General features: G+C 38.5%; 2 protein-coding genes across 2 annotated transcripts in view; one reads left to right on the plus strand and one right to left on the minus strand.

The window, feature by feature from the left end:
* The window catches only part of tollip (toll interacting protein), a 33,851-nt gene extending 26,279 nt beyond the window's left edge, over positions 1 to 7,572 (minus strand). Inside the window, exon 1 of the mRNA XM_028794180.2 lies at positions 7,337 to 7,572. Coding sequence (XP_028650013.1) covers positions 7,337 to 7,369 — 33 coding nt within the window. The 5' untranslated portion in view covers positions 7,370 to 7,572. The remainder of the gene's footprint in view (positions 1 to 7,336) is intronic.
* A 6,389-nt stretch (positions 7,573 to 13,961) lies between these two features.
* The window catches only part of gtf2h1 (general transcription factor IIH, polypeptide 1), an 81,118-nt gene continuing 69,383 nt past the window's right edge, over positions 13,962 to 25,696 (plus strand). The window contains exon 1 of the mRNA XM_028794181.2: positions 13,962 to 14,112. The gene's annotated coding sequence lies outside the window, so the exon portion shown is untranslated. The remainder of the gene's footprint in view (positions 14,113 to 25,696) is intronic.

Here is a 25,696-nt window from a genome sequence, read left to right on the forward strand (position 1 = left end):
AATTGAAATGGTTTTGAAATAAAATGGTAGACAATATTTAGTAACTTGCTCGTGTTAAAAGAAGGGATTGAATTGCTAACCTTATGGTTGCTCAGTTTGTTATCTTTTTACACTGGGGAGGTTTTCAGAACAGGCACAATGAAAATCCATGAATTATAAAATACATCTGAACTTAAATTTACATTTACTTATTTCGCTGATGCCTATATCCAAGGCGACTTAAAAAATTTGAGAACCAATGGGTTGCATTTTTTTTTTTGCTTTTCCAATTGGAGCACAAGCAGGTCAAGTGACTGACTCATGGTCACATAGTGTCAATAGCGAATTTGAACTCACACATTTTCACAAAGTTTGAAGTCCACACTGACTACCATACAACTTCAGATGTGGTCAGACTACAAATGTAATTTATATAAAGTCAGAAACATTTTATTACAGCAATGAATCTTGTTCTCCATATCTTCCGATCTCTCATGAATTCTTTCAATTCTGCTATGTTCAGTTCACTATTTTTCCTGATGGTATCCAGCCAGCAAGTTCTTGGCCAGTCTCTTCCTCTTTTGCTACTAACCATTCCGAGTATGACATCATTCAAGTGACCTGCTCTGCATTATGTGACCAAAGTAGGAGAGCTTTTGTTTTGTTATGTTGGCCTATAGTGAGAATTTCAGTTTGATAAGTTGGTGCATTATTCTAGTAGTTCACGGAATGCACAGAAGATGTCTCCAGTAGCACAGCTCAGTCTGTCTGCTTTTCTCCGCGCCCAGGTTTCACAGCCATATGTTGTAATTGGGAAAAACAATCACACTGAGCAATCTACATTTAGTTCCCAGGCTGATATCTTTGCTCTTCCATATGTTGTTCATGCTGACCATCACATTTCTGCCAAGTGCCTAGCCATATCTTTATCTCAGAGGAGCAGACTCCATCGTGATCAATCTTACAGCCAAAAAAGATTTCTTCATTGTTGATCTTAATAATGACAATCACATTTTTTTGCTGTTGTCATGATCTTTGTCTTCTTGATATTCAGCTGCAGTCCAACCTTCTCATTTTCTTTTTTGACTCACATGATCAGATGTTCGAAATCTTTTTCGTTTTGAGTCAGCCGGGTAGTAGTATCATCAACTAATGCAAACATGCATACAACATGCAAACTGAACGGAAACAGAACACATAACCATACAACCCACCATGAAAACAGATTATTTTTTAGTTTTTCTGACCTAAATATGAATTATGTCAATATGAAACAATAATGTCCTCTAGAGGCGGGGAATGACAGAAACCCCACTATACAATACTGGGGTCATCATAAGATAATAATATGATTTCTTTCTTTTTTATGTAAAATTACATTAAGTCTTGAGTTTCAACATTTTAATACATTGCAATTTATTTCCCTTTGTATTTGGGTGAAGGAAAAGTTATATTCATACCCAACAGGCAAAATGTCAATCTGTTTTTTCTAAATGGAGAAACTCTTGACTCAATCTATATTGAATCGTTTCTTTTATTTCCTTTCTGGAAATTGATTTCTAGTATCTCTGCATTATCCACAGAAACATGCAGAATATTCAGTTGCAGTGTAGAACACAACCAGACAGTTACATAATCTGACAGCTTAGTTGAATGAGTCTTTGGGTAATCAGCCATTATGTCTGCAGTACAGGTATGAACCATTAATCAATATTACAATATTTCACATGTAAACAATTGTTTGAATATAAAGTATAGAAACAATTCTTGGGACTATATATAGACATATATATAGTTGCGCTTGAAAGTTTGTGAACCCTTTAGAATTTTCTATATTTCTGCATAAATATGACCTAAAACATCAGATTTTCACTCAAGTCCTAAAAGAAGATAAAGAGAAACCAGATAAACAAATGAGACAAAAATATTATACTCTGTCATTTATTTATTAAGGAAAATTATCGAATATTACATATTTGTGAGTGGCAAAAGTATGTGAACCTCTAGGATTAGCAGTTAGTTTGAAGGTGAAATTAGAGTCAGGTGTTTTCAATCAATGGGATGACAATCAAATGTGAGTGTGCACCCTGTGTTATTTAAAGAACAGGAATCTGTCAAAGTCTGCTCTTCACAACACATGTTTGTGGAAGTGTATCATGGCACGAACAAAGGAGACTTCTAAGGACCTCAGAAAAAGAGTTGTTGATGCTCATCAGGCTGGAAAAGGTTACAAAACCATCTCTAAAGAGTTTTGACTCCACCAATCCACAGTCAGACAGATTGTGTACAAATGGAGGAAATTCAAAACCATCGTTACCCTCCCCAGGAGTGGTCGACCAATAAAGATCACTCCAAGAGCAAGGCATCTAATAGTCGGCGAGGTCACAGGGTAACTTCTAAGCAACTGAAGGCCTCTCTTGCATTGGCTAATGTTCATGTTCATGAGTCCACCATCAGGAGAACACTGAACAACAATGGTGTGCGTGGCAGGGTTGCAAGGAGAAAGCCACTGTTCTCCATAAAAACCATTGCTGCTCGTCTGCAGTTTGCTAAAGATCACGTGGACGGGCCAGAAGGCTATTGGAAGACTGTTTTGTGGACAGATGAGACCAAAATACAACTTTTTGGTTTAAATGAAAAACGTTATGTTTGGAGAAAGGAAAACACTGCATTCCAGCATAAGAACCTTATCTCATCTGTGAAACATGGTGGTGGAAGTATCATGGTTTGAGCCTGTTTTGCTGCATCTGGGCCTGGACGGCTTGCCTTCATTGATGGAGCAATGAATTCTGAATTATATCGGAGAATTCTAAAGGAAAATGTCAGGACATCTGTCCATGAACTGAACCTCAAGAGAAGGTGGGTCATGCAGCAAGACAATAACCCTAAGCACACAAGTCGTTCTACCAAAGAATGGTTAAAGAAGAATAAAGTTAATGTTTTGGAATGTCCAAATCAAAGTCCTGAACTTAATCCAATTGAAATGTTGTGGAAGGACCTGAAGCGAGCAGTTAATGTGAGGAAACCCACCAACATCCCAGAGTTGAAGTTGTTCTGTACGAAGGAATGGGCTAAAATTCCTCCAAGCTGGTGTACAGGACTGATCAACAGTTACCGGAAATGTTTAGTTGCAGTTATTGCTGCAAAAGGGGTCACACCAGATACTGAAAGCAAAGGTTCACATACTTTTGCCACTCACAAATATGTAATATTCAATCATTTTCCTTAATAAATAAATGACCAAGTATAATATTTTTGTCTCATTTGTTTAACTGGTTTCTCTTTATCTACTTTTAGGACTTGAGTGAAAATCTGATGATGTTTTAGGTAATATTTATGCAGAAATATAGAAAATTCTAAAGGGTTCGCAAAATTTCAAGCACAACTGTATAAACAAAAAAATATTGAACGTTTTCAGGTTTCAAATATTGATAACACATAAGTCAATCATGAAAAAAAAACAAACATTCATGTGGTGCCTCACATCCAGTTTATATCTTTTTTTTTTTGTAAAGACATTAGTTTTGTTTGGTTTGGCTTACAGAGCTGTATTGTAACTCGCGCAGTGATTTAACTTAGCCACTCAGAACAGGAGCAAACATGAGAATGAGAAGTTTCAGCAGTTTTCTTACTTGTCAGCTTTCTCTTTGCTTGCAATAGTTAGTTACAGTATTTCTAAATTCAGTATATATCAGCCTTCAAGCTCTCCATTCAACTGGAATTGAAACTCCTAGTTTGTAGTCTGCTTGGCAACTTAATTTTAATATAACGCTTGCAAATGATATTTCAAAATTTGATCAGTTTCTTTGCCATCACATTGTGAAAGCCAAATTGAACCCCAGAAGATACACAGAGCATGTGTTACAGAAAAAAACAGCAGTGCTAATAATATTCCATTGAAGCACTAGGAGGGAGCAAAATTATACATATATTTTTTTTTTAAATTAAACTATACACTCACCTGTCACTTTATTAGGTGCACCTTTCTAGCACCATGTTGTAACACATGGTTATTTCAGTTATTGTTGCATTTCCATTAGTTCGACCCAGTCTGGCCATTCTCCTATGACCTCTGGCATCAACAAGGCATTTTTGCTAAGAGAACTGCTACTCACTTAATATTTTTGCTTCTTCTGACCATACGCTGTAAACCCTGGAGATGGAAATACTCAGACCAGCCCATCTGGCACCAACAATCATGCCACTTTCAAAGACACTTAAATCAGCTTTCTTCCCCATTCTGACGCTTGGTATGTGATTCAGCAGGTAACCTTGACATTGTCTACTTGCCTAAATGCACGGAGTTGCTGCCATGTGACTGGCTGATTTGATATTTGCATTAAAAAGAAGTTTTGGCCAGTAAGTGTAGATCTGCACCATAAATGTCTTAAAATTGTAAGACTCCATCTAACAACAGTATTCAATTACATGGTCCCATGTCTATTACTGGAGCCAGGAAAAATTAGACAGCAACAGCAATTTCTGTTTGTCAAATGAAACACACTGAAATGTTTTAGTTATACCTTGTGAGAAGAATTTTTATTAAGAATCTCAAAATAAAAGCAGCAATAAAATGAATGAAATGAAGCACTGCAATTTTAACAGTAAACACAATCATGAATGCCATAACTGTGGCAGGTACACAAGAAATAACTATCTGGAAATGGCAAGAAAATGGAATTTCACCCACAGGAATTCTATCTCATTAGTTACTACTCTATATAAAATTACCCCTAAAACTGTTTCATTATCAAGGCCTCCAACAATACATTGAAGATTTCATATAGGTTTAGATAGTCAAAATGACTGACAAGGCTAGATATAATCCTAAATATGAGCAGATATTCTATTGTGTGTTTATCAGCAAATATTGTTCTCTAGCACTCCAGTGCAGTCTCAGACATACAGAACCAATCAGTGGTAGTAGTCTTATAGTCTTCAGAATTAAGACTATTTGTACAGTATCAATAAGTCTTACCCTGACTGAATTTAGTAATTTCTTTTGGGATTTTATAATAAACAATATCAGGCATTGTACTATCATTGTATCTAGTTGCAAACAACATATTAGGCAGGTCCACAAAGAGCTGAAAATCACTATAAACTGTTAAAGACTCATGTCCTCTCATCACCATTTAAAAGAATACTAGATGCAGAGAGAACAAAAATTTACAAGCACTACTCAAGCTAAAGGAACTGCTAACAGACTCTAATCCTTCAATCATAAACCCTGTAGAGAAAAATGAGTCTTTAACACAGTCCTACCTTTAGTTAGAGACGAGCAACAACCCACACAGAGAGAGAGAACCTGTTTGTCAAACACGCACTCCAACACATGCAGTAAGAAGTCAATTATTTCTAAAAGATGTCACATACAGAAGAGAAATATGTTGAGTTGGTATTTAAAATATGTGGCTAACAGGAAACTATTGGCCACTTCATACTTAAAGTATGCTTCTAAAAAGGGTCAGATGATGCTCATAGACCACACCTTTCAATACTATAGAAGACCACTCAGCAAGAGAAAAAAAAATACACCACACTAACAACACTCCCAGAAAACAAGTACTTCTTAAAACTGCATGACACTTTACAGAGTTGAATTTATAAATGCTATAAACAATAGTCTCCACCCTCCTAAAGAATGCCAAGCATACTCTAATCATAGTGAAAGAAGAATAATGCTTGAATGGAACAGAACCATTTTAAAAATGTACCATTTCAAACATTAAATCAAAATACATTACACAATGAATTTCACAGCAAAAAAAATATACCCAACAGTAAAAAACAAACAAAAGAACACATTGTACAGTAACTCACTGTACAGTACAGTAATCCAATTTAGTGTCACACTCTACTGAAACCTATTTTGTCAGCCTTACACAGGGCACCAGTCAATACACACTCACAAAAGACTAAATTTAAATTAGAAATCATCATCCTCCCATATCCCTAAATACAGTAGGAATACTAGAAAAAAAGGGAAATCCACATAGACACATAGAGACCATGTAAACTACATGTAGACAATGATTAATCAAAGCAGAAGAGAGACACAGACAGATAGACCTTTTTACAAAAGGTCAATAAATCAATATTCTTATATACTTTGACAAGCTACAAACCCCCATATCTAAAAACACACCAGAAAGACTAAGAACAAAACTACAAAGAAAGAAATCTCTGACTTGGTAAACATAAAAAGAGCAGTGACAACTGCAAGGATTTGAACTCAGGACATCAGATCTGTGCCACACAGAAATACTGCAATACAACACAACTCACAAGAGTATTTAGTCCATCGTACAAGTTATAACAAGCAACCAGCAAAACAATGCACTTAACAGATATTGTCTTCTCTGAATAAAGATGTTAACACTTTGATAACTATCACAAAAAAACACTATACTGTAGTCTTAATTGTGAGGTCAGCTGTGTATACCTTTAGAACTCAATGGATTAATCAATGAAGCAAATCAACATTAAATTATTAAATAAATAAACCCTATGGAATAAGCATAATTTAAAATAAAAACAAAAAACAACATTTCCCGAGAAAAAAAAAATCTAATGTCTAGATTAATTCCTACATTTTAGACATTCAACCACTGGCTGTGTGTGGGGCAACTCCATTTGCTCATTTCTTGCCTTATTTGCTCCTTTCCTGGCACTGCCAATCAAACTTGAGTTCCAGATCTCTTCCTTTACCTAGCCGGTCAACCTTGAACACACAGGGGTATCATCACCAGGCACAATGACTTGAAGCTTCTGCTATATGGTCTCCTCTCCTTGCCCCGTGTGCACGTCAGTGTACTACATGCTCCTCTTCTGGCCCCAAGTGGCCATCCTGCCTGGCCCGCAGCGTCTGAATTCCTCTCAATTGGACAGTTGCATGATCCTCTAACCCCAGACGTGCCTTAGTCGAATCCCTGCCTGGCTTGCTGGCCTTTAGTGCGCCTTTGTGGAGCCCTTATATACTCGTCAATGTCGATCTCTCATAATGTTTCCATGAACACGTAGCGGAGTTTTACAACCCCGGCTTTCACTTAATTAGGGAAAAATAAAACATTTTAGGTAATGCTTTTAGGTGCCGGATTTCGCGAACACTGGACTCTTGTCTCTCCCTCACCTGTTAAGCATACAGAAGACGTGTGTGTGTTACACTGAGATTCTACTGAGGAAGTTAATTTTTCTGAACGCAGACTCCACCTCTACATCGTCTCCGGTACTAAAAAGCTTATCAACTGTGCAAATCCAGACTGCTAATTTAACGGAAATGCGCAGGAGATGTACAATGTCACAAACGAAAACTCACTCATCACACCGTGATTTGCGAAAGCCCAACAGAACTTACCCGGCCTCTCTGCGTACTAACTGTAGTCGCCATGACGTCTCACTTTGTGATGTTCACAACACACTAAAAAGCAATAAATAACCTTTACACGTTAATAAAGCCTATAATTTTGCTGAAAGTCAGAGATCGGCTTCTGTATACTATATAATCAGCCGTCCTTTCCTCGTCAGCTGATCAATATGGGTTTAATGACGTCAGTGTCAGCAGTTTATCGACAGAGAGCGCGAGAGCGATTTCTTAAAATTGTTTCCGTAACGCCGCCATTTTGGCTCTAGAACGACCGGCGTTTATATACGATGCATAAATGTGGCATTATTCATTGGTCCAGTTTCCTAGCGGAAGACATAATCAACCAATCGTCGCACACTACGTCAGATACTTTATGTTGTTTCCGTCTCTGTTAGGGAAGTAGAAATAGTGAGTTGTGAGATGTTGCTAGCGGGATGTCAGAAACCTATATTTGCTCTCGATTTTAGCATGCATCTTTAATATCTTCTTTAAGAAAAAGCCACATGGGAACGAAAGATTTACAGTAGCAATCGGTGTCTCATAACAAAGGGTCTGTTAAAGAGTATTGCTGCCTGTGCTGATGTGAAATGTACAGTATTATCATCAGTTTTCAGTGGATGGTTGGATGGATGTTTACAGCTTTTGGTTTTCTGGGATTTCTAAAAAAAAAGCTGGTGCAGCGTGACGCTTTTCATGTTCATAACAAGCAGTTTAATTGACAAGTGCCCTCTGCATAAAGTTAGCGAGCATGTTTCTTTCGTGTTCTCATGCATATCCTGTCATAACTCAAAAGCCAAGCAACATTAAATGGCGCTGTGTATTTGTGTGTGAATGCGTTATTTAGTGTTGCCCCAGCTGGTTAGGTTTCCTTATTTGTATACTGTTGAAAAGTTTCTGCCTAACCACAACCTTGTACTGGAAAGGAGAATGCAGAAAGTAAGTGATGGAATGTGTAAATCTTATATTTTAATCTTGGTGAATACTCGTCTTCCGGGGTCAGACACGATTCTCAAATGATAATACTGAGCAACCCATTAAAAACTGTGTAGTGATTAACGGCGAACGTCTGCGCTGCAAACTGCTACACCCACAGAGTCTTTCCAAAAACATCCAATCCTCAATTTGTCTAGCACGTACATTTTAAACCGCAGCCAGGGTTTCAGGGAGAGAGTAAATTATACTGAGCAGACTTGATGCTGAGAGTGAAATAAAAAGCTAAAATTGCTGTTATCCATTCTGGAGCTCAGTAGCACAAGGTAACTGAAGCTTAATAATTAATTTGCACGTTGTAATGAGTGCTGTGATAATGGAGACAGACAAACGGACACATGCACATTCACGTAGACCACCACAGCTACTGAGCTCCACATGTTTGAGAAGTGCCTCTGTCACCTACGATATCTTTCTGTCATTTTAACTATTGCATCTTTATATAACATAACAGCAAATGGAGTAGATAAACATTGTGATCTATGAATATACAACATGTTGAACTGTGCAGGGTATTCTGACATAGCATGTTTGCATTTCAAATTAGACAGGATAGATTTCTTAAGTTATTAGTGTAGATGTGCAGTCAGAAGGTGGATGTTGTGCAGTCACATCTACAATATGAATCTACTTGTTAGGGAGATTTGTTGATTAGGGTGTTTTGAGTATTGAATCTACATCTCCTGCGGCTCTTAACATCAGTCCTTTTAACACACATTTACTTTAAATGCATGTTTTGCTGTTTATATTTTCATGAATACAACTTCCAGTTCTTTCAAACTTACTTCGATTCCTTCACTATCGTAACATTGAACAACAGAGAGCGCACACAGCACCTGCAACAATGTATTCATGTTTACTTCTTCATGTTTACTACTCATCCATTAATGTCTTTGAATGCTAATGTAATCTGATGTTACGGAAATTTTTTTTTGTTTGAAACGTGTTATGTTTATTTTTTAAATGTGCTGTGTGTTCTCTGCAAGCGCAACACACATTTATATGTTCAGTAGGTTTTTTTGGGGAGATTTTTCGACTGTTCATTGACATCAGAAGCTTGCTCTCTGTTGGACCAGGATATCGAGAGTACCTTTGACTTTTGAAGTATAAAATCATGGTCCCTTTGAGTACTGCCTTTATGAGATGTTGGATCGGTTTAAAAATGTGACACTTGGTGAGCCGTCAAATTGTTCTTAACCACGTTTTTAAGCAAAATTCACTTGTATAAGCTCAAGCTGTGTATAGTATACTTTTGGCTTCAGCGAGACTAGGTGAATAGAGGGTCAATGAATTTAAATAAATTCTAATCAACCCACTAAACACTTTGCTTTCTAAATGTAACGTATACCTCTTCATACATTTTGTTCACTCGATTCATACATTTTCATAAATAATATCGTTATCCTCAAGGAAAACTACAGTCAATCCTGTCAGAAACAGCTTCAAGCCATTTGCATGAAGATGTGTCATTTAATCAAAGGTGTAGAATCTGTACATTGCGATAGTGTTTCAGTCAATATGGAGAAACCATCCATCAAAATTCATTGTAACAAATTTGAAATAGTTCTTGAGCACACTCCCAAACTTACTATCAATGGCAAACCCTATCCCTAATTCCCAGAACGTCAGTCACAAAACGCTCTTTTAAGTCAGATAATCCTCGCACAATCCAAATCTTAATCATAGTGTAAGGCGATGGGTGTTTCATGATTGACATTGAGGGTGTTTCGTAATGTTGGTGTATTACGCATAGGTACTGCGGTCTGCAGTTACACTCTGTTGCCCATTTTTGCCTAAAATCGTGCAAATCCACTATATCATCGCAGTCTTATCGTCTGAAGTCGAAAGGTAGAAAGGGTGAAAGACCAAAGTCCCGGAGCGAGGATAAAAGTTACAAGCCCATCCAAGGACATAAGATGCAAAAATCCAGAATGAGGATAAAAGTAAGGTGGAAAGGATTCAGACCTGGTCTGACTACATATAATGTTTGATTGCTTTAGTATAAGTTGTATGAGCTGTACATCTTGTAGTGAGTTACTGCAAGTACAGATACTGTGATATTTTGGGCATTTAGAAGAACTGGTTTATACCTCCTATTTCAGGCACTATTTTAATGCTCAATGGGTTTTATCTGACTGAGTGGAAAAAGCAGAAAGAGTACTGGAGATTTAGGTAAAAAATGGGCATAGTTCAATTAAAAGTAAATGTGTGATACAGACATTGTAAAAGGGATCAAATTTATTTACATTACTGCTCAGGGAATTAAAACTACACTATCATGATTGAAACAAAAATGATAAAAAAATGATTCACTGTTACCAATATCTTATTGATGAATTTTTCTGAATTGTGGTGACTTCAAACAAGGAAACAAATATCTCTCAGCATGTTCAGTTTGTGGATACTACAAGCTGCAAGTGCTCTGTTCATATGTTAATGACTTTAAATATAAACCTATGGTACAATCTATCTATCTATCTATCTATCTATCTATCTATCTATCTATCTATCTATCTATCTATCTATCTATCTATCTATCTATCTATCTATCTATCTATCTATCTATCTATCGTTCATTACACTGGTTGTCAATTGTGTAGAATTTTGCCATAATCTTCCTGCCTCTTTGTATCACCAAGACCTAGTCACTGTTCACATATACAGTATATACTGTAGGTTTCCTTGGATCTGAATCCTCCAACCTGTTGGGTACCCTATGGATAAAAGATATGGATGACTGTTAAGCTGAGCCTGGAACAGTCCTTCACAGGGTCCACTCACACACACACAATTAACCTAAGCAGCACTTTTTTTAAGGTTAAGCAAGGAACACCCTTAAACACATGGGGAGAATGTGCAGACAATGACCAAATGATGAACTTCAGGAAATACCCCTATCACCATCAATGGGATGGCTGTGGAAAGGGTGAGCAAATTTTAATTCCTCAGTATGTATATTACCAAAGACCTCCCATGGACTGTTCACATTGAAAAACATGGTAGAAGAAGGTGCAATAACATCTTTTATATCGTGGGTGTCTGAAGAGGTTTGGCATGAGCCTGAGCACCCTCAGATAAATTTACTCCTTCATCACTGAAAGCATCCTAACTGGTTGTGTCACTACCTGATATGGGGACTGCACTGCTCTCCTTAACAAGGCCTTGCAGAGGATAATGCGTTCTGTCCAACATCTTGCCGTTAGGCTACTGTATGTCTAAGAAAATCCAGAAAAATCATTAATGACTCCAGTCATCCAAGTCATGAACTGTTCATGTTATTACTTTCAGACAGATAATAGCTTAGCATCAGGTTTAGGACCAGCAGGCTCCAAAACAGCTTCTTCCTGCCAACTGTTAAGATGTTACACTCTGTATAGTGACTGGTACTAACTATTATCAAAACTCCCCCACCCCCCATTCCTATATTCCATTACAACACAACTATTTTGCATTATAAGGATGCATTGTATAGTGTACATATTGTTAGTATGTGTAATTGTTTAGTTATGTAATGAGTTTATTTTGTATAATGTATGACTGATAATTCATGTCAGGTTGGGGAGCATGCTCTAGTACAGTGCATTGCCGCACCCACCACATGACAAAACAGCTCGGGATCCTGGTTGGCAACCCTCTAGGCAAACACACATTCCAGTCCCACCCCCTGGAAATGATCATCTATTTGCCACAGCTAGGTGTTATGTGGGTGTCCCCTTGGCCTGGTTCAGCTGTTTGGGTCCTCAGCAATAATGATCCTGTGAGCTGGGAATCACGCCACATGGCCATAGTGCTGTAACTGACATTCCCTTACAATGCAGGTAATGTGTCTCATTCAGGACTCCTAGGTATGACATTAAACTGCATCTGCCCTGCAAACGGTCCTCCAAATTGCAGTGAAAAGTTGGGGGGTTGTTGGCAGGATTGACACTCCAACCACCATAAAAAAACTTCACACAGCTCCAAAATGACAGACAGGACTCCTTTCTGCTCACTGCAGGAGTAGGTCTGCTGCAGCTGCCCATAGGAATGTTGCTTGCATTATGAAAGGGATGGGGGAAAGCCCTTGGGAGTCTCATCCCCAGAAGAGTCAAAACCGCTGGAGAGCCAATGGGGTCAGGCCTGTTGGGGACTGGAACTGGTGGGGTGCTGAGGCATCACCCACTGCGCAGCAGCACTTGGGTCCCATCCAGGTAGGCTCATGGAACGTGGAACTGATGAATTGATAATGAAATATATTTATTACGCCACTAATCAGGGAGTGGATGTAGAGGTGGTGCATTGCTACAAGTACTTGGGGGGTCTACATCAATTACAGGTTGGACTGATCTCGTACCACAGAGAAACTATCAAAGAAAAGATAAAGCATACTCTTTTTTTGCTTTCCTTAAATATTGGTAGTGACAATGTTCATATTTTCTACAACTCTGTGATGGCCAGTGTGATTTTCCTATGCTGTGGTGTGCTTGGCCAGTAACATTACTTCAGTAGAAGTGCATTGAATCAACAAGCTAATTAAAACGTCTGGATCAGTTATAGGATACACCCTGAGCCCCCTGGAGGTAGTAATGAAGAAGAGAATGAGTGCCATCATGAACAGTGCTGCACATCCTTTCTCTGACACATTAACAAGGAGTGCTTTCAGCCAACAAATTATTCTGCAGCACTGCATCAAGAAGTGCCACTAGGGCTCATTTATACCAATACTGTACACCTACATAATGTCTGACTGTGCCTGAAACTGCCAAGGACGAAGTTTTTTTCTTGTTCAGTTTTTTTCTTCTTGCTTTTGAGTCATTCTGGTGTGTGTTCAGACCATACTGTGTGTGTGTATTTATTTAATGAGCTTCTGTAAAAAGTCAAATTTCCCCCTAGGGACAAATAAAGATCTATCTATCTATCTATCTATCTATCTATCTATCTATCTATCTATCTATCTATCTATCTATCTATCAAGCAGGTATAAGAAAGTTATGTTATATTAACAAACCAATAAAATTTTGTGCAATATATTATACAACCACTATCCTATCCTTGTTACTTACATAACCGGATACATTCTTCTTTACCTTCAACCAAATTAATGGTGGCGCAGTGGGTAGCGCTGCTGCCTCGCAGTTGGGGGACCTGGGTTCGCTTCCCGGGTCCTCCCTGCGTGGAGTTTGCATGTTCTCCACGTGTCTGCGTGGGTTTCCTCCCACAGTCCAAAGACATGGTGGATTGGCGATTCTAAATTGGCCCTAGTGTATGCTTGCTGTGTGTGTCCTGCGGTGGGTTGACAACCTGCCCGGGATTTGTTCCTGCCTTGTGCCCTGTGTTGGCTGGGATTGGCTCCAGCAGTCCCCTGTGTTCGGATTCAGCGGGTTGGAAAATGGATGGATGTATTTAAACGTTACAGACAGCACATAGAAAATATACAATAAATAATTATAGTTTACATTTTAATTGGTTTGTATCGATTTTTTTTACATTATGCGAAATTAACAACAGTCTTTATAATACATAGCTCCTTTAAAACATTTTAAAAGTACAGAATAATGAGCTGCGCCTTCGCCTTTTGAAAATGCGGAACGTTTGAACGCTATTCTTAAGTTCCCTGGCCGGAGCTTTTTGAACGTCACAACAAACTGGGTGCTAGTAGGGGAGGAGGAGGAGGAGGAGGTGGTGTTCGCTGGCAAGTTGGGAATTTCTTGGCATAATTGCAATTTTTTACAAGTCTCGAAAAAAGCCTTGGGAGGTCTGAGAGGGGGGGAAGGCCAAAGAAGTCGTCGGTGAATCAGGTAAGGAAAAAGATGTCCTGATGTACACAGAAGAAAGCCGAGAGGAAGCATTCGTAAAGTGAGAAAAGTGAACTAGAAAGTCAAAGCTGAGGTGGAATCTGGGCGCAAGAGTTGTTCTTAATTTAAAATATCTCTTGGGCACCTGCTCTGTGTTTAGATGAAAGTGCGGGTGTAGTTTGCTAAGCCGAACGTCAGTGGTACATGTATAATCTGACAACTGGACCATAGTGTTTCTTTAGGAAAGCGAAAGTGCTTCTCGCCGGCAAACATCAGGTATCAGCCCTAACATCTCGACGGTCCTATAGACGTGTTCTCTGCATTGCTGTTAAGACTGTTCCGGGAACTGGGGTGTTGCCGACGTTTTGAGCATGGACACAGGAGGGCCATGTTTAAGATTTGGGTCACAAAAGAACAGTAGTCATTTTAAATGTACAATATTTCTGTCAGGGACATGTCGCAGGTGGTGGTTATCATAGCACTGAAGTAGTCTCTGTTTTGAAGGAATTTTTTTAGAGCTGCAACAGTGCACTACGTTCATCTAAAAATTAGTTTCTATATAAAACCTTTTACTGTTATAGTAAGAAATATGAAGTGTACGAGATTTAAATTATTATGGTTTTCTTATGAGCCTGATAATCGGGTAGTACTGCTGTTTAAATATTGGAGGAATCTAACATTCGAGCAGGTCCAGCAGTAACACAATTATAACCATTGCGAAAGTGACCACAAATATTAAAACTGACAGACAGCAGTACTGCAAAACAATTTGATTCTTTGAGAAATTAATAAAAGAACTAAAATCAGATGGGTGTATTACAGTATGTAAGATGAAAAGCAGATGTTCCATTTTGGGACTGCTGGCCTGACTAAAAATCTGAGAAAAGTGACTTCAATTTTATGTAATGTACCATAAAAATGTTCACTAAGTTTGCCTTTGTTTTTAAAAAGGATAAGCTGATTTTATTCATAATATTATAACACAGCTTATACATGAAAAAAAATTGTACTTAAATGTGTACAGTATATGAAATTGTACTTTCTATAAGGTATGCCCTTTCTTGACTTTTTACCATTTTAGATAGATAAGAATATTGACAGACAGAAACTTTATTAATCCCAAAGAAAACAGCAGACAAAAAAGGCACACGTGTATATATAACAATAATATAATAGTCTTTGGTGTGCTAACAAGGTACTAATACAGATATAAAATGAATTATCTAAGTAGATTAACAGAGTTTAGGTATTCGGTAAGTGTAAAGTGATAAAATTTGAACATATGTATGCTACAGTTTTGCAGTACAGGGAGTCAGTTGTTGAACGGTGTATTGGTGGAATATTTTGTACATTGCATCTGTCAAGATGTCTGCTAGACTAACTCAGTACTATTCAACAGCCAGGGTACAATACCTCCTTGGACAAGAGGTGGCTCCTTGTAGAGCCTGATGGCTGAGGGTAGGAATGACCTTAAGTCACGCTACTTGGAGAAAAACACAGTTGGCTCAGTCAGTTAATGAATGTGCTTCTCTGTTTAGCCAAATCTGTATATAGGAGGTGAGAGTCATTGTCCTGGATAGTAAGCAGAGTGACATCTGTTGTAAAATTTCCTCCAGAGAGTCCAACTTGACTCTTAAGATTGAACTAGCCTTTTTAATCAAATGATTTAGTCTGTTTTCGTCACCTGCACTAAAGCAATTTCCTCACCACACTGCAGCATTGAAAAATACAGGTAGTCCTCTACTTATGATGGGGTTACATTCCGAAAATCAGATTGCAAGTTGAATTGATCATAAGTTGCATAACCTAGCCTAAGGTAGTACACAGTACACCCCCAAAATTCGTGGGGGTTACGTTCCTAGAGCACCCAAGAATTGTGAAAAACCACGAATGTTTGATGTGGTTAAAAAAAAATGCCTATTTTTATAGTTTAAACCCTAAATATGCCCCCAAAATACTTGAATTTAATTTCAAATTCAGCTTAATACATTACCTAAAAAAAAGAATGTAAAGGTAAACCTGTATACTGTATAGTACTGTACTGATATGTCACCTGCAGTGCTAGAATGTAAAATACCGTTGTTACCGCTATACAGTGGGTACGGAAAGTATTCAGACCCCTTTCAATTTTTCACTCTTTGTTATTGCAGCCATTTGACAGACAAAAAAAAGAATTTTTGAAATTGTTGCAGATTTATTAAAAAAGAAAAACTGAAATATCACATGGTCCTAAGTATTCAGACCCTTTGCTCAGTATTTAGTAGAAGCACCCTTTTGAGCTAATACAGCCATGAGTCTTCTTGGGAAAGATGCAACAAGTTTTTCACACCTGGATTTGGGGATCCTCTGCCATTCCTCCTTGCAGATCCTCTCCAGTTCTGTCAGGTTGGATGGTAAATGTTGGTGGACAGCCATTTTTAGGTCTCTCCAGAGATGCTCAATTGGGTTTAAGTCAGGGCTCTGGCTGGGCCATTCAAGAACAGTCACAGAGTTGTTGTGAAGCTACTCCTTCGTTATTTTAGCTGTGTGATTAGGGTCATTGTCTTGTTGGAAGGTAAACCTTTGGCCCAGTCTGAGGTCCTTAGCACTCTGGAGAAGGTTTTTGTCCAGGATATCCCTGTACTTGGCCGCATTCATCTTTCCCTCGATTGCAACCAGTCGTCCTGTCCCTGCAGCTGAAAAACACCCCCACAGCATGATGCTACCACCGCCATGCTTCACTGTGGGGACTGTATTGGACAAGTGATGAGCAGTGCCTGGTTGTCTCCACACATACCGCTTAGAATTAAGGCCAAAAAGTTCTATCTTGGTCTCATCAGACCAGAGAATCTTATTTCTCACCATCTCAGAGTCCTTCAGGTGTCTTTTAGCAAACTCCATGCGGACTGTCATGTGTCTTGCACTGAGGAGAGGCTTCTGACAGGCCACTCTGCCATAAAGCCCTGACTGGTGGAGGGCTGCAGTGATGGTTGACTTTCTACAACTTTTTCCCATCTCCTGACTGCATCTCTGGAGCTCAGCCAAAGTGATCTTTGGGTTCTTCTTTACCTCTCTCACCAAGGCTCTTCTCCCCCGGTAGCTCAGCTTGGCCGGACGGCCAGCTCTAGGAAGGGTTCTGGTCGTCCCAAACGTCTTCCATTTAAGGATTATGGAGGCCACTGTGCTCTTCGGAACCTTAAGTGCAGCAGAAATTTTTTTGTAACCTTGGCCAGATCTGTGCCTTGCCACAATTCTGTCTCTGAGCTCTTCAGGCAGTTCCTTTGACCTCATGATTCTCATTTGCTCTGACATGCATTGTGAGCTGTAAGGTCTTATATAGACAGGTGTGTGGCTTTCCTAATCAAGTCCAATCAGTATAATCAAACACAGCTGGACTCAAATGAAGGTGATCTCAAGGATGATCAGAAGAAATGGAAAGCACCTGAGTTAAATATATGAGTGTCACAGCAAAGGGTCTGAATACTTAGGACCATGTGATATTTCAGTTTTTCTTTTTTAATAAATCTGCAACAATTTCAAAAATTCTTTTTTTTGTCTGTCAATATGGATTGCTATGTGTACATTAATGAGGAAAAAATTTAATTTAAATGATTTTAGCAAATGGCTGCAATATAACAAAGAGTGAAAAATTGAAGGGGGTCTGAATGCTTTCCGTACCCACTGTATGTACTGTAATTCAAGCAAGCGCATTTTCATTACCAGAAGCCTTAGAAGGTGCAGGGCCTTTCAGCGGCATCTTGGGGCTTTAACTCTTAAACTGCCACATACTTGGGTGTTAATGCATCCCTGGACGCCAAATACTTTTTTACTGCACAACATCACAATTCACAAAGAAAAAGTGAAATTTTAATGGAGCACATTTTTTTCAGGCAGGGATTCCAGGGACACACCCAGCCTTGACCCGACCCGCACACACTCACAAACAGAGACAAAAACAAAGCAAACTGGTAATCAAACAGCAAATAAAGAATGTAAGGAAAACAAATGAAATAAATGAAAACAACGATACCCTTATGGCAATTACACATTAAATACAACAAAGCACAAACAAAACACACACAGTAAATCACGAAAAACGGCAAATGATGAAATGTAATGATGAAAATAGATAGTCCAGAGATCTGCAAGTTGAATGGGAATGTAAAGATAGTCCTACCACTAGTTCCTGAAATGATGAAGACGAGTGGACGGGTTCATGAGCGCTCCTTTCTTTGCAGGATGGCCATGGATCCACTTACAGTCCTCATTTACACAGGTAGACGGAAGACAATCCAGGTGCACAAAACGATCCAGGACAAAATGAATAAATACAGGTAACCCAACAGAAGGCAGACAGACAGGAACTTGTAACACAAATTACAAAAACTTTCTTTTTTCTTTTGGTCACATGCCCCTATTTTATAAGCCACGCTGACATCTTTTGACCCCAACAACCCCAGCACCCTCAACAGAAGACCAATCAGAGCCACTGCAGGGACTGCTGGGAGTTGCAGTTTCAAATTCTATTGGCTACTTTCACCATCCCAAGCCGCGTTTTCCTCTACAGTTGCTTCCTGATCTCTCTACAGTGCAGTATTGCCACGATAAAAGCCATAAAAATTGCGGAAGATATTTAAGGTTTCCACTAACAATTATTAGATAGGTTGTAAGGAAAAATCCGCGAATGACTGAGGTCGCGAACTCTGAACAGCGACTTCGCGGGAGTCTACTGTACTTGTAGCCTACCCTAATTCCGTGGAAACTGTGATCAATAATGCACTAATTTGCTAATAAATTGGGTAATGTTTTAACAAAACACAATGTATGGTACAGCAGTTTACAATAATTAAACCATGGATGTTTTAATTATTGTAAAGTTTAAAAAAATGCAAATTCTTTGCCTACATAGATAGATGCATTGTAAAATGGTATCCTTTTGCACTGCACTTACCAATGGAGTCAAGTTCATTGTAAAATACACACTTGGCTAATTTTAATTAGTGGCAAGTTATAAATAATACATTAAATAATCCTATCTAGTACCTACATTGAAAAAAACATCAAAGACTAGACCTACTATCATATTGTACTCAACAATAAGTTTCTCCTTCGTGTGCATAAACTAACATTAATTATCGGATGATGAGGCTGGGAATGATACAGAAGCAGGGTCATCAATACATTCTTTTTCAGCTCTTGATTCAACCAAAGTTGCATCCTTTTTTCGATTCTGTCTCTCTCTGACTTTCATGTGATGTATCTGAGCCCCAGCCTTCAACATCAGATGATGTTTTCTTTAAAAAGATATCCATTGTAGCTTGGACTGTCTGTTTCTTTATTTCTTCATGCATAAGTTTATGGCAAGCTAATGCATCATAAATCTGTCTCTCAACTTTTGCAGATCTGTCATAGCTAACAATCGTCTCTTCAAAAAGTTTAAGTCCTTGCTCAATGAAGGAAAATGCCTCTGCCATTTTGTTTGTTGTGAACTTTTTTTCTGAATCTACCTTTTGGATCTTTTTTTTTTTTCCTCAAGTTCAATCAAATTTTCAGTTGTTAAGTCTTCTTCCTCAAGATCTAAAAGTTCTCGAATATCATCTACTTCCAACTCCAGTGTTTTGCCTAGTGATACAATCTTTTTATTTATTTATTTCAGCATCATCTTTCTGAAAGTCTTTAAATGTGTTCCCATTCACATTCACAAGATTTTTCCATATCCCATTCATGCATTCCTTCTTTACTTCTTTCTATGTTCGAGCTATGTTCATAACTGCATTCAGAATGTTGAATTCCTTCCAAAAACGTCTGAGTTTCTTTTCTTGGGTAGCTTCCACAGCCTGAGCGAAAGTGTTCCACAAGTAATACAGCGTGAATGTGGTCACAGCACCTTGATCCATTGGCTGGATGAGGTAAGTTGTGTTGGGGGATAAAAACACAACTCTGACATCAGGATCTGCATCCCCTATGTGCTGTGGGTGTCCTGGAGCATTACCTAAAATAAGGAGGATTTTAAAGGGTATGTTATTTTCATGGCAGTGTTCTTTCACCGCAGGAATAAAACAATTTATAAGCCAATCTTCGAATAAAGCTGCTGTCATCCAGGCTCTCTTGTTGTGCACATAATAAATGGGAAGCATCACCTTGCTTTTGTTTGCTAAAGCTCTGTGCTTTGCCGATTGGTAAATAATGAAAGGATTTAATTTATAGCCAGCAACATTTCCTCCTAAAAAGAGTAACACAATCCTTAAAAAGCCTTAAATCCTGGCATTGTCTTAACTTCTTGGTGTATGTATGTTCGCTCAGGCATTCGCTTCCAATACAATCTAGTTTCATCTACATTGAAGATTTGTTCAGGCAAGTATTTCTAGTCAACAATAATCTTAAGAGGTTTGATTGTGACGATTCTTGAAACATTGAAACCATCTGCGACTTGCCTTAAAAGTTTGAGTGTAGGTAGGGTCATCATACCGTTCCTTAAGTGTATCAGAAAGTGTGCGCACCTTAGCCTGTATTGTGAGTAGGCTAAACAGTATGCACTTTTGTATCTGATCTGATCTATGTTACGAGTAGTTGTTCCATATCTTCTAAAGGCCTTGCTCTCTTCGTAGTGATAATCGTTGAATGCACCGAAGCAGATGTCTTGTTAGCCTCCATTATCCTTTTCTTATCTTTGATAATCATAGATATTGTCAACTGGGATAGCTGAAGATCATGTGCAATGGCCATGACTGGCTTTCCCCCTTCATGCAGGCGTATTATCTTTAATTTCTCTTCCAAACTAATGGCTTTCCTCTTCTTCTTTTCACTACCAGTAAGTGAGGCACTTGGGTGTTTGGAAGACATATTTGCACACTGTTCAGTGGGCATCAAAAGGAAATCACAGAAAAAAAATGTGAGCTGTAACAACAAGTTCACTGATCTCTGCTGATTGCTAGTGAGACTGATGCTTCTAACAAGGTGTAAGTTTCCGGCATCCTGGCACCATCCCAACGTATCGCACCGCTTCGCTCGGCCCACAGAAATGTTTGCTTGCTGTGCCAACTTTAAAATTTATACAGTTATTTACATAATTTTATATAAATTCTCGAATTGCTATTGTAACTTCGAAAAATCATAAGTCGACCCATCGTACGTTGAGGACCATCTGTATACTGGCTGCTACAGAGAGATAGAAAACATGCAAGTGTGGGCTTCATACACCAAATGCCCTCAGCCTCCTTAGAAAATAAAGGCAACTCTGACCCTTACTGTGTACAGCATCTGTGTTGGTGCTGCACCTAAGCCTGTAATTCAGATGCATCATAAGTTATTTGTATAACCTTGCCTCCTTCACATCTTCATTATCAATGAAAACTGTGGGCAAAGTGGTCTTGACTTTCCTGAAGTGTACAATGATCTGTTTTGTCTTACTGATGTTAAGGTGCAGGTGGTTCAATTTGCACAATTCAACAATAAGTGACCTTTATTCATTTTCATGCCCGCCACTGATAACTGTATTGCTCTGTTGTGAGAAAATGTCGGTAGATGACATGATTCATGAGTCTGTGGTACAGGGTAAGCAGGGAGGAGTTCCGTGTGAAATGCCCTTTCCTGTAATAATCATGTCATATACATAGTTCTTAAGCCTCGCAAACTATGGTCTGAAACTTGTATAGTTTTACCAACATCTTTGCATTGAAAATTGTCATATCAGACAAGCTGAACATTTTAATTAGAATATTGTGATTGTAGTATGTTATCCCTGCTCTAAAGCAGGAATAAGCCGTAAGAAAGGTTTCCTTCTGTAGTTGCAGTTATGCAATAAATGGTTCAGAAAACTATGTGAGTAGCACAACTTAAATGAAAATCTCATGTATATCATTGTATAAAACAACACCTCATAGTCTAGTACAGCACAACTAGCAAACTATTATATGGATTAAATACTTGTATCAATAATTGGAAGGATTTAGAAAAATGTATTTATTAGAAGCAGTGTTGCCAGAGGTATAGATAAGTCATTTCATACATTTTTATATGAAATGGCAGATTGCATGTAAGACCAGGTGTTAGAATTATTAGCTTGGTAATTATTAAAAGATTTGTGAACGTAACATATTGGATGGGAAGCTGTTGTAGCCATGTCTGTTCAGAGATGATGTGATCATTGTGTTTGGTCTAGGTCAGAACTCTGGCAGTGTTTTAAAGATACAGTATTTTTTATTATTTCATATTGAATGACCATTAACAATGAATGGCATTAATACTGTTTATAGATAAGGAAATACAAAAACTACTCTGACTCCACAGCACATCACTTCTATTGTCAAGATGACTTACCAGGTCTTTTCTCATATGTTTAAGGAAAGCTCAGATGTCCCCTTATTTTTTTTAAATTTACTTTGCCCTTGTATGTCTTCACATTGATTAGTTTCTTCCAATAATCATTTCCTGTATTTTAATTGCAAGAATTGCCTCCTGATGCAAGAATTTGATGATGGATGTTGTGTTTTTCAACAAAAACATGTACCTAAAATTTCCTTCCTGATTGCATTAAACATTCTTGATTGAGAAGGAGTGTTACCTAAGCAAAAATGACTTTTTATATTTTGTAGTGGTATGCATAGATTGTCAATCTAGGTAAAAAAAAAATTGTGTGAATTTTTTGAAGTATAATACCTATGACTGGTTCGTGTGATCTTTTGAAACGACATTACTTGCCAACACTCAAGCGTTTACATGCACACACATAATCAGATTACTGTAAATAACACAGTTAAGGCAGAAACCTGTTTTTTAGTAATCCATGTTTACAGTAATCCCTCCTCCATCGCGGGGGTTGCGTTCCAGAGCCACCCGCGAAATAAGAAAATCCGCGAAGTAGAAACCATATGTTTATATGGTTATTTTTATATTGTCATGCTTGGGTCACAGATTTGCGCAGAAACACAGGAGGTTGTAGAGAGACAGGAACGTTATTCAAACACTGCAAACAAACATTTGTCTCTTTTTCAAAAGTTTAAACTGTGCTCCATGACAAGACAGAGATGACAGTTCTGTCTCACAATTAAAAGAATGCAAACATATCTTCCTCTTCAAAGGAGTGCGCGTCAGGAGCAGAGCATGTCACAGAGATAGAGAAAAGCAAACAAATCAATAGGGCTGTTCGGCTTTTAAGTATGCGAAGCACCGTGGCACAAAGCTGTTGAAGGCGGCAGCTCACACCCCCTCCGTCAGGAGCAGAGAGAGAGAGAGAGAGACAGAGTTTGTTTTTCAATCAAAAATCAATACGTGCCCTTCGAGCTTTTAAGTATGCGAAGCACCGTGCAGCATGTCGTTTCAGGAAGCAGCTGCACAAAAGATAGCAACGTGAAGATAATCTTTCAGCATTTTTAGACGAGCGTCCGTATCGTCTAGGTGTGCGAACAGCCCCCCTGCTCAATCCCTCTACGTCAGGATCAGAGAAAGTCAGCGCAAGAGAGAGAGAAAAGTAAGCTGGGTAGCTTCTCAGCCATCTGCCAGTAGCGTCCCTTGTATGAAATCAACTGGGCAAACCAACTGAGGAAGCATGTACCAGAAATTAAAAGACCCATTGTCCGCAGAAATCCGCGAACCAGCAAAAAATCTGCGATATATATTTAAATATGCTTACATATAAAATCCGCGATGGAGTGAAGCCGCGAAAGGCGAAGCACGATATAGCGAGGGATTACTGTACATGCACAAGCGATTTTCTGGAATTCTCCTTTGTCGAAATGCTTCAATATCATTAAACTGTGCAAAAAAGAGTTGAAAGTTATCATTGGCCATAGTGAGTGAATGGTGCGAAATTTAACCATTGGCAAGGAATAAAAATGAACATCTTTGAATGCTAAACTTAAAGATCTGGTTTAAATCTCTGTGGAGACAAACACTGTACATCATTAAATTACAACTATTGTAACACTTTACAAACAAGTGAATTTTGCATTCTTCTGATATGCAATAGATACATCTATATAGTAATCACAGGTTGTGTGGTGGAGATCATATTTTATACAGTCCAGTCATAAGACTACTCTATATACAATATGCAGCCTTTTGAGAAGGAATATTTAATCATAAATCATGAGCAGTTAGTCTGTAGTTCCTGCCAGGATTAAATGCATAATGATGGTGTCTTATTTAGAATTTGTTTTGTCAAGTAAATTTACCAGCTAACTTTATTTTTTTATATTATTATCTTAAATTGAATGTGGCAGATAATAAAACGAGGGCCACATTTATCACTAAACAGGAATGCACTAGGGTAATGTTTTGATTTTAAAAGCAAATTGTTGAATTTGTTAAATGTACAGTCGTGGTTGAAATTATTGGCACCCCTGGAATTTTCCCAGAAAATGCACCATTTCTCCCAGAAAATTATTGCAATTACAAATGTTTTTGTATATACATGTTTATTTCCTTTATGTGCATTGGAACAACACAAAAAACAGAGAAAAAAAAGCCAAATCTGACATCATGTCACACAGAACTCCAAAAATAGGCCGGAGAAAATTACTGGCACCCTTTCAAAATTGTGGGTAAATAGTTTTATTTCAAGCATGATGCTCATTTGAACTCACCTGTGGCAAGAAACAGGTGCTGGCAATATAGCAATTACACCTGAAGCCAGATAAAATGGAGAAAAGTTGACTCAACCTTTCTGTTGTGTGTCTGAGTGTGCCACACTAAGCATGGAGAACATAAAGAAGAGCAGAGATTTGTCTGAGGACTTGAGAACAAAAATTGTGGAAAAATATCAACAATCTCAAGGCTACAAGTCCATCTCCAGAGATCTTCATGTTCCTTTGTCCACTGTGCGCAACATAATCAAGAAGTTCACAACACATGGCACTGTAGCTAATCTCCCTGGACGTGGACGGAAGAGAAAAGTTGATAAAAGACTGCAACGAAGGATAGTCCGAATGATGGATAAACAACCCCAATCAACTTCAAAACATATTCAAGCTGTTTTGCAGACTCAGGGTGCAACAGTGTCAGCTCGAACTATCCGTTGACATCTGAACGAAATGAAACGCTATGGCAGGAGAGCCAGGAGGACCCCACTGCTGACACAGAAACATCAAAAAGCCGGACTGGAGTTTGCCAAAATGTACTTGAGGAAGCCAAAATCCTTCTGGGCGAACGTCTTGTGGACAGATGAGACCAAGGTAGAGCTTTTTGGTAAAGATCATCATTCTACTGTTTACAGAAAACGGAATGAGGCCTACGAAGAAAAGAACACAGTACCTACAGACAAACATGGTGGAGGTTCTAAGATGTTTTGGGGATGTTTTGCTGCCTCTGGCACTGGATGCCTTGACTGTGTGCAAGGCATCATGAAATCTGAAGACTACCAAAAGATATTGGGACGCAATGTAGGGCCCAGTGTCAGAAAGCTGGGTCTGCGTCAGAGGTCATGGGTGTTCCAGCAGGACAATGACCCCAAACAGGCGCCCTTCAAGTCTGAGAAACCTTGAGCAGTTTGCAAAAGAAGAGTGGTTGGAAATTCCAGTTGAGAGGTATAAAAAGCTTGTTGATGGTTATAGGAAGCGCTTTATTTCAGTTATTTTTTCCAAAGGGCGTGCAACCAAATATTAAGTAGAGG

Source organism: Erpetoichthys calabaricus, chromosome 2 (assembly GCF_900747795.2).
Source record: "Erpetoichthys calabaricus chromosome 2, fErpCal1.3, whole genome shotgun sequence".
NCBI classification, from domain to species: Eukaryota; Metazoa; Chordata; class Cladistia; order Polypteriformes; family Polypteridae; genus Erpetoichthys; species Erpetoichthys calabaricus.